Source organism: Loxodonta africana, chromosome 2 (genome assembly GCF_030014295.1).
Source record: "Loxodonta africana isolate mLoxAfr1 chromosome 2, mLoxAfr1.hap2, whole genome shotgun sequence".
Classification (NCBI taxonomy): Eukaryota; Metazoa; Chordata; class Mammalia; order Proboscidea; family Elephantidae; genus Loxodonta; species Loxodonta africana.
Window position 1 is genome coordinate 207,687,854 of NC_087343.1, and position 9,763 is coordinate 207,697,616.

The 9,763-nt window shown below is 38.4% G+C and overlaps 1 protein-coding gene across 1 annotated transcript; it reads left to right on the forward strand.

The window, feature by feature from the left end:
* The first annotated feature begins 2,132 nt into the window (after nt 1-2,132).
* LOC100664709 (olfactory receptor 2L13-like) lies at nt 2,133-3,437 on the forward strand. The gene has a single exon (XM_003423028.3). The coding sequence runs from the start codon at nt 2,499-2,501 to the stop codon at nt 3,435-3,437; it is 939 nt and encodes a 312-aa protein (XP_003423076.1). The 5' UTR covers nt 2,133-2,498.
* The last annotated feature ends 6,326 nt before the right edge of the window (nt 3,438-9,763 follow it).

Below are 9,763 nucleotides of genomic sequence, written 5' to 3' on the forward strand. Positions count from 1 at the left end.
ACCTAGACTGGGTTAAGGAGGGAAGTGCATCTACAGTAAAAACACAAGAAGTGTCATAGTAAAAATTTATGTTTGTTTAGGAGACTGAGTTCAGGAAAAAACAAATTACAGAAATTGAGGTGACATAAATAAAAGAAGAGAATGTATAAAAAATTGAGTTACCATATTCCCAGTGAAAGTTTTGGGAATAAAAAATAGAAAAATTCATCAGAAAGGAAAATTCCTTTACTTTCATCTCTTCTTGATTTCATTATTCTACATGATTAATATTTGATTCAATTTCATTACATTACATAATGAGGTACTAAGATAATTGCAATCATATGTAATCTCTAAATCAATGTAGAAGACAGGGTATACATCTCATATCTGCTTTCCTAGTTGAACAGCTTTGCAACTGTCTGACTCTGCTGTCATCTACTATATGAAAACCAAACTACAGAAAGAGAAAATGAATGCCTTGTTCAGTCTCCATGTGGGTCCCTGGGTGGTGAAAACAGTTAAGGAGCTAGACCGTTAATCCAAAGGTTAGAGGGTCAAGTCCACCCAGAGGTGTGTCAGAGAAAGGCCTGGTGATCTACTTCCAAAAAATCACTCATGGAAATCTCTATGGAGTACAGTTCTGCTCTGACACATGTGGGATCCTTGTGAGTCAGAACAGACTCCTCAGCAAATTTTTTAATTATTTTTTTCAACTCAATATGCTTCAACCTAGCTGCAAATAGGGAATAAACCCCAATCTCTTGCAAAAGGTCAATTATTATGCAATTTAAATTGAGATAAATTAGGCACTATGCACAAAGCTATTTACCAAACAGTAAGTAATCTTTGGAAATCCTGGTAGCCTAATGGTTAACAGCTACAGCTGCTAACAAAAAGGTTGGCTGTTCGAATCTACTAGGTGTTCCTTGGAAACCATATTGGACAATTTTACTCTGTTCTATAGCGTCCCTATGAGTGGGAATTGACTCAATGGCAATGAGTTTGGTTTTGGGTTTAAGTAATCTTGGAATTTGAAAAAAGTAGAAATTTGAAGCAAGAACAGATGCGAATTTGGATTCCACCGTTAATTCTATTTGAGAAAGTTGTCATATCTATGAATACTACTTTCTTTGTTCAAAAAAAGTGGATATTTATGCCTAAATTTACAGAACTTGGGGGTGGCTTATAACAAAGGAGATAAAGTGAACAAATTCCTATGTATCTAAGAGCTTCCAATTTATCCTAGTTATCAACTTCCTACCCCTTATTCTGTTTCCCTTATCATACTATTTATTGATGGGGACAGTGGAAAAAAAAATGAAAAAAATGTATGTTATAGAATCTGTGACTTTATCACATGTACTTTATCTATATAAAGAAATGAAAGCTGTGTAGAAAAATCTATGCATTTAATTTCAAGTTCTGCAGGGCTTCAGAAAACAAAAACATCAGTAGGGATGGGATAATATTCAAATAATATTTTATGTATAGTGTGAATTTAGTAGGGCATGAGAGAGCCCTCGTGGGTCAATTGTTAAGTGCTTGACTACTAGTCAACTAGTGGCTCCACAGGAGAAAGACCTGGTGATCTTCTCCTGTAAAAATTAGTCTAGAAAACCCTATGGGTCTCTTTTTCTCTGTTATATAGGGCCGCTATGATTTGAAAATCGACCTAACGGTATCTAACATCGGTAGGCGTGCAGTGCCTTTACAGTTCAAGGACAGCGATTTCAAATGGTGGGTACATTTTTTAAAAAGGCACAAAAGTGATAGAGAACGTAAGAGAGCAATAAGAGATTGTCTGGCTGGATTAGTGTCAGGGAGAGAAGGCCAGAAAGTAACAACGTAGAGGATATAGAATTTAAGTGTACCAGTTGCTGAGTCATATGTCAGTTATTATTGTAAATATGCCCTGTGCAGTTGATAGATGCTAGGGCAACGCAGGATCTATATTGGCCAACCGTTAAGCACTTGGCTGCTAACAAAAGGTTGGCAGTTAGAATCCACACAGAGGTGCCTCAGAAAAAAGTCCTGGAGTTCTACTTCAGAAAAATCAGCCTCTAAAAACCCTGTGGAAAACAGTTCTGTTCTGACACACATGAAGTCACCATGAGACAGTCAAAATTGACTCCCCAGCAACTTCTTTTTTTTTTTTAAATGACTGCGACCCATTGAAAATCATGTCTAATGGGACTGTCCAAGGGTCATTCCAAGGAGGGGAATACTTTAGTTGTTTATCTTTGTTGTATATGGTACATTAAATTTTATACTTAAAAACCACATTTATCTATATGACTTGTTCCCTTGCTTACCATGTAATAATACATGGGGAAGAGGTTGGAACATTGAGTTCTGATACTGAATTCAACAAAAGCTGAAGAGTTGGAAAAACAAAAATTGATTCTAAACAAACATTAACAAATTCAAAATTCATCTTTATGCTCTTGTTTTGTCTAGCTTCTTTTATTGTTTGTTTTTTTGTTTTTCTTTCAAGGAAATTAAAGCAATAAGTTTTCATGGAGAAATGGAATCAAACTTCAAATGATTTCATTTTGTTGGGACTTCTTCCCCCAAGTCAAACTGGCATGCTGCTCTTGTTCCTTATCCTCCTTGTATTCTTTCTGGCCTCAGTGGGAAACTCAACCATGATTTTCCTCATTTGCATGGATTCCCGACTCCACACACCCATGTACTTCCTCCTCAGCCAGCTCTCCCTCATGGACCTGATGTACATTTCTACTATAGTCCCCAAGATGATACACAACTTCCTCTCTGGCCACAAAGGCATCTCTTTCCTAGGATGTGGCTTTCAAAACTTCTTCTTCGTGACAATGGCTGGTTCTGAAGGCTTACTCTTAGCCTCCATGGCCTATGACCGTTACGTGGCCATCTGTCACCCTCTCCATTATCCCAACCTTATGAGTAGAAGGATGTGTGTCCAGATGATCATAGGATCTTGGATCTTGGGGTCCATCAACTCTTCGGCACACACAGCTTATATCCTTCATATTCCTTACTGCCGGTCCAGGGCCATTGATCATTTCTTTTGCGATGTCCCAGCCATGGTGTCTCTTGCATGTATGGACACCTGGGACTATGAGTACATGGTTTTTGTGAGCACAAGCCTCTTTCTCCTCCGTCCTTTCCTTGGCATCACTGCTTCCTACGGCAGAGTCCTTTTGGCTGTCTACCATATGCGCTCCAAAGAAGGAAGGAAAAAGGCCTTCACCACCTGTTCAACACATTTAACTGTAGTTACCTTTTACTATGCACCATTTGTTAACACCTATCTTCGGCCCAGGAATGTCCACTCACCAGCACAAGATAAGATTTTGGCAGTTTTTTACACCATCCTCACTCCCATGCTCAATCCTATTATTTACAGCCTGAGAAATAAGGAAGTCCTGGGGGCCATGAAAAGACTGTTTGGAGTATTTTCTTCCAAGAAAAAATAGTCATGGCTCTCCTTATTCCTTTTTTTTTTTTTCTTCTTCATGTTGTTAAGAACATCCTAGTGCTGTTCAATAGAAATATAATAGAAGACACATGCGTAATTTTAAATTTTCTAGTAGGCACATTAAAAATTTAAATGAAAATGAAATTAATTAAAATAATATATTTATGTAACCAAAACATTAGTAATATTTAACTAATATTATTTTTATCTACATTGATGTTAATTGTATATTATTACAATATATTCCATACATATATTTTGCATGTAATATATATGTATACACTGCATTATATAGGAAACTCTGGTGGTGTAGTACTTAACAGCTATGGCTGCTAATCAAAAGGCTGGTGGTTCAAATCCACTAGGCATTCCTTGGAAACCCTATGAGGCAGTTCTACTCTGTCCTATAGGGTTGCTCTGAGTCGGAATTGACTTCATAGCAACAGGTTTTTTTTGTTTGTTTGTTTTATATTACATTAAGTACAGTATGTTTCCTGCATATATTACTACTAACATGATAGTGTTTTACTATTTTATTGGAATATTATCTTTAGTACATGTAATCAATATAAAAGTATTGTGACATTTTTACATTGTTTTCATTTTAAGTCTTCACAATCTAAGTCTTCATTTAAAGTACATTACAATCTAGGCTATACTCATTTCAAGTGCCAATAGTCACATGTGGTCAGTGGCAACAGCATTGGACAATACAATTTTACAGCATCCAGTAAAATGTTTTGGAATGAATATATTTGTGATATATAAAAATACATATGCAGTGTATAAAATATGGGTGATGGGCTGTAAAGTAACCAACATAAGCATACTAATATGGTATTTATAAGAGTTCATTTGTTTTACTCCTTTTTAGCATGTATATCTTGACTATAACTGACATTTGGAGTCCATTCTGTCCTAGTCTCATTTTACAAAGCGATTTGGAGAGATCTTGTTTGATTTGAAGTTTCTCAGTGATGCAAACTATTAATGTGCTTGGCTGCTAACCAAAAGGTTGGCAGCTCAAGTCTACCCAGAGGCACCTCTGAAGAATGGCCTGGAGATCCACCTCTGAAAGATCAGACACTGAAAACTATGGATTACATTTCTACTCTGACTCACATGGGGTCAGCATGAGTCAGAGTAGACTCAATGGCAAGCGATTTTTTAACATAGAATTTTTTCTGATTTCAATAAATATATTGAGGTTAAATGACTTGGATAGGGGCGTGAGAATTAGAGACAATTTATTCTACATTCAAATGAACACAATTAAATATTTAAATGAGTTTAAATAAGTTATACGTTCTTTGCCTAGAGCCACTGGGTGGGTACAGCATGAAGCAAAATCAAAATAGGGACTTTGCACAGGTTGACATTTGATGCTAAGAAATCACAATGTTTTGCTTAACAAAAGCTTTAATATTGTTATTTTACTAATAAACTTAAGTTACTTGAAACTTATCAATGAAGTTGTTTATGAAGAGGTCTTAATGATTACAGGGGAAGGAAAAAAAATAAAAAAGAGGACTTAGAAGTGTCCATCCCTCCCCAACTCTCTGTTCATTGTTGAAGCTTACTTTCTCAATGTCTTTCCATTACCCGTTTAATATCTTCCAATTTTTGGTGACTGGAGGTCATTTTAACTTAAAATGTATTGACATCCAAGTTATTTTCTTAAAATATAGATGTGATCTTGTCATTTGACCTTTTTAAGACAATTATTCTTGACTAGATTCACAAAAAGTTCCAAAATTATATTTGTATTCAAAATTAAATTCATATTCAAATGTTTCTAAAATCTATATTATGTCTACTTTTACCTTTTTACCACTCAATCCACATCCCTGGTGCTATGGGTGCACTCATCCTCTAGTCTGTCCCTGTAGCACTCCATGTCCCCACACACCTGAAACTTTGCTAAAACCATTTCCCACTCATGAAACAGTCTACTCCACATTTCCTTGTGTCCGCCCATCTCAGTCATGGCTTTTTTTAAAGAAGTAACTAAAAATTTACTTCCCATCTCCTCACATCCACAGCTAACCTCTTCTTCCACAAACCTCCACTTCTGTATTTTTTAAGATAATGTAGTTAAACCGACACATTCATTTTTATGTCTGTGTCTCCTTTCAAAGCGGCAGATAGTAATAATTAGGATGATAATGTCAGCTAATGTTTACTGAGTGTAAATGCATTCTGTAATAACTCAAAGCTGCCTACAAAACTGTGGTTCTAATACTTGCTCCACTTTGTAGTAAAACTTAGCTTGGGTCAGAGTGCTGGGAAGAGCAGCACTAGGCTTAGAAGCCAGATTTCTTAGCATCTGAAGCCCTGGCTCCTAATATCCTCTTTACTATGCCATTACCCTTTTAGTCTGGGTTTCCCCCACAGAGCGGGAGAATTCTCACCTGCCTTTCCAGAGACTCAGATTCTTTTCTCAGCCAATGTGTCTCAGTCACAGCTACCACCCATGTGTCAGTGAAGGATTGCATGTTGCTGTGATGCTGAACAGGTTTCAGTGGAACTTCAGACTAGGACAGACTAGGAAGAAAGGTCTGGCAACCTACTTCCAAAATATCAGCTAATGAAAACCCCATGGATCACAGTGGTCTGATCCTATTGTACATGAGCTGCCTTGAGTCAGGGTCTACTTGGTGGGAGCTAATAACAGCAACATCCCCACAGAATAACACATTGTCATGACTTGCAAATGCTGGGGACATCAGTTTCCTTAAGTGTGTTATTTGGAAACTCAGCTGTGCTTATTAACATGCGATACTAGTTCATAGAAGCTGTGGACATGTTTCCTGACAGAACTAAGGCAAAGTATAACCAGGTAAATTCTCTGCACAAAATCAAGGGATCATTGCCCAGAGCCTCCCTTTACGTCTTTAAATGACAAAGGAATTGAGTACTGGATTCTCAGTCTAAGATGCATCTCATTCATTTGCTCTGCTCAAATCACATTTTCCTCTAGAATTAAGAAAATAATAGGTGACTATACCTGCTTTGAATATAGTCTTTAGGATCAGATTTTGGACATTCAGTCTCTTACAATTACCAATGCCATGATTCCTCATTTAGTAAGGGGTAATTAATGGCTTAGTATAATCCTGGAGAAAGCAAGATAATTAACTAGTTTTTGTGAGATGAAAAAATTCTGACAGTCTAAACTCAGGCTAAAATATAGTCTCCAGAGTTCTCACCAGACACATGGAATTGGACGGTTGCTCGGAAATGTGTTCACCTCCATTTACTCTTTATTAATTTAAGGTATTTATTGAGCCTACTTGTGTGCTATTCACTCTTCTCATCATCATGGATAATGTGATGGACAAGCAGACACAGCCTCTGACCTTGTGAGTCAAAATCCTTATGTGAGTCATAAAAACGTAAACCAAAACAACTACAAAAATACAAACCTGTTGCCATGGAGCCAATTCTGACTTATGGCGACCCTACTTGTTAAAGAGTAGAACTGCTCCATGGAGGTTGCTTGGCTGTTATCTTTACAGAAGCAGATTGCCAAGCCTTTCTTCTGGGTACTGCTGTGTGGATTCAAATAGCCAATCTTTAGGTTAGTAGAGAAGTGCAACTGTTAGCGCCATCCAGGGATCTAATCATTTATAATGCACATTGCATAGTCACGTTAGGTAGTGATGATGTCAACTAGGAAAATAGTGCATGAATATAATACACAGGATGTCTAGAAGGGCCCCTCTGACTTGATGTGGGAGCTGTATGTTACAACCCGGGGAAAGAACCCCAGAGCACTCTGATGATTGAGGAACAATGGGCACCAGAAAGCAGTGAGCTGGAGAGTGGTAGAACACTTCAAGCAGGACAGTAGCAGGGCCAGCTCATGGCAAGGGATTTGGGTTTTATTCTAAAGGTGGAAGAAGCCTTGGAAGGAAGTGATTTCTAAAGATTGGATGTCTTCATCCTCCTGAGCTCTGTACAAACACCTGACAGAGCTGCTCAGCAGAAGCTGCTATCACAGCCACTACTTCAAAGGAATTACACTCTGACCCTCCCAAAATACCCTTCTTTTTTAATTTTTGATTTATATTTTATAAATATATTAAACTCTATGAGGTTCCTGAAACCAAATTTATTTAGATTTCTAATCTATTGCTTGGAAGATAAACCATAAAAGGCTATTTCTCTCATGAGACCGGATGCTACAATTTTCTATCATTACTCTTGCAATTTTCAACTTTGAAAAGAAATGGGCTTTTATCAGGTAGCTTATTAAGACTCTTGATGAAGAGTCCAATGATGTTGAGCTTTCTAACTTCTTCTAACTGAAACATCATAGCTCAGAACAGAAAAAGTATTGTCATGGATGAATCATCCTGGAGGGACAGGTAGTCATTAAAAGCTATATTCTGCCCTTTTTCCCAGAGTATTAAGAGTCCCAAGATATTTTAAATTATATGTCAAAACTTTTGTAATAGATTCTGAGCCAAATTGAACATTATTCTGTGAACAAGAAGGGCACCTTTTTTTTTATTGTATGTTAAGTCAAAGTTTACAAATCAAGTCAGTCTCTCATACAAAAACTTATATGTACCTTGCTGTGTTCTCCTAACTGCTCTCCCCTTAATAAGACAGCACACTCCTCCTTTCTACCCTGTATTCTCCCTGTCCATTCAACCAGCTCCTGTCTACCTCTGGCTTCATCTCCCCTCCAGACAGGAGCTGCCCACATAGTCTCTTGTGTCTACTTGAGCCAAAAAGCTCACTCTTCACCAGTATCATTTTCTGTCCTATATCCAGTCCAATCCCTGACTGAAGAGTTGGCTTTGGGAATGGTTCTAGTCTCGGGCTAACAGATCTGGCGACCATGACATCCAGAGTCCCTCCAGTCTCATTCAGGCCATTAAGTCTAGTCTTTTTTACGAGAATTTCAGGTCTGCATTCCACTGTTATCCTGCTCCATCGGGGATTCACTGTTGTACTCCCTTTCACGGCAGCCATCAGCGGTAGCTGGGTACCATATAGTCCTTCCAGTCTCAGTCTGATGCAGTCTCTGGTTTCTGTGAAGAAGGGCACTTTTTTTTTTTAAATAATTTTTATTGTGCTTTAAATGAAAGTTTACAAATCAAATCAGTCTGTCACATATAAGCTTATATGCACCTTACTCCATACTCCCATTTACTCTCCCCCTAATGAGTCAGCCAGTTCCCTCCTTCCAGTCTCTCTTTTTGTGATCATTTTGCCAGTTTCTAACCCTCTCTACCCTCCCATCTCCAGGAGATGCCAACACAGTCTCAAGAGTCCACCTGATACAAGTAGCTCACTCTTCGTCAGTATCTCTCTCCAGCCCATTGTCCAGTCCCTTCCAAGTCTGATGAGTTGTCTTCGGGAATGGTTCCTGTCCTGGGCCAACAGAAGGTTTGGGGACCATGACCACCAGGATTCTTCTAATCTCAGTCAGACCATTAAGTCTGGTCTTTTTATGAGGATTTGGGGTCTGCCTCCTACTGTTCTCCTGCTCCCTCAGGGGTTCTCTGTTGGGGCACTTTTTTTTATTCAGTCAGAAGATGCACCATTTGACATTATTATTCCTAATATCATCTCAGTCAAAGTTAGAGTTCTGGCTCCCTGTGGGATTAATGCTGCTGTGATCTTAATCCACTGTAAGCATAATGTTGTGAAACAGACTCAGCATGAGGCTGGTTCTTATGATGTGGGAGAAATATATACCTCCACCTTCCCACTTCTGCATTATTTCACTTTCTATTTCTGGGTTCAATAAGTTGCTTCAACAGTCGCAAAGAACATACAAGAACTTGTAGACTGTATTCCTGGTTACATGGTAACTTACAGTAATTATGCAGAAGTAAAATGATAAAATTCAGAATTCAACTTAGGATAAAAATCAGGAAATACATGATACAACTCAGGGCAAAGGTACGCCGGTGAGGTCTGCGAAGGTCCCAAAGCAGAGAATTCTTTCCCTTTGACAACTAGTACAGCTTCAGACAAACTCCCCACTGTAAAAGGTCTCTCTCAGCATGACTGTCGGGCTGCTTTTCTCTCTATCAGGATAACACTACCCTCAGGTTTCAGGGTTTTTATAGGGTAGCTCATGTACTCATTGTCGGTTACAAGCAGGGCTTCCTAATCAATCTGGCTAAAGGTCAACTACTGGATGGGACTCCTCAGACAATTCTGGTAAAGCTCAACTGCCAGAATGGGGAGGAGGTGTCCCCCAGCCAATCCCAGTAAAGGTCAACTACAGTGTGGACCATAGACTGACAAATCCTTTGCAATTGGCTTACCAAAAGAACAAACAAACAAAACCACAGAGAAGTT

Excerpts from the sequence above, each read along its gene's own strand:
- LOC100664709 (XM_003423028.3), top strand. The coding sequence starts at position 2,499 with ATGGAGAAATGGAATCAAACTTCAAATGATTTCATTTTGTTGGGACTT.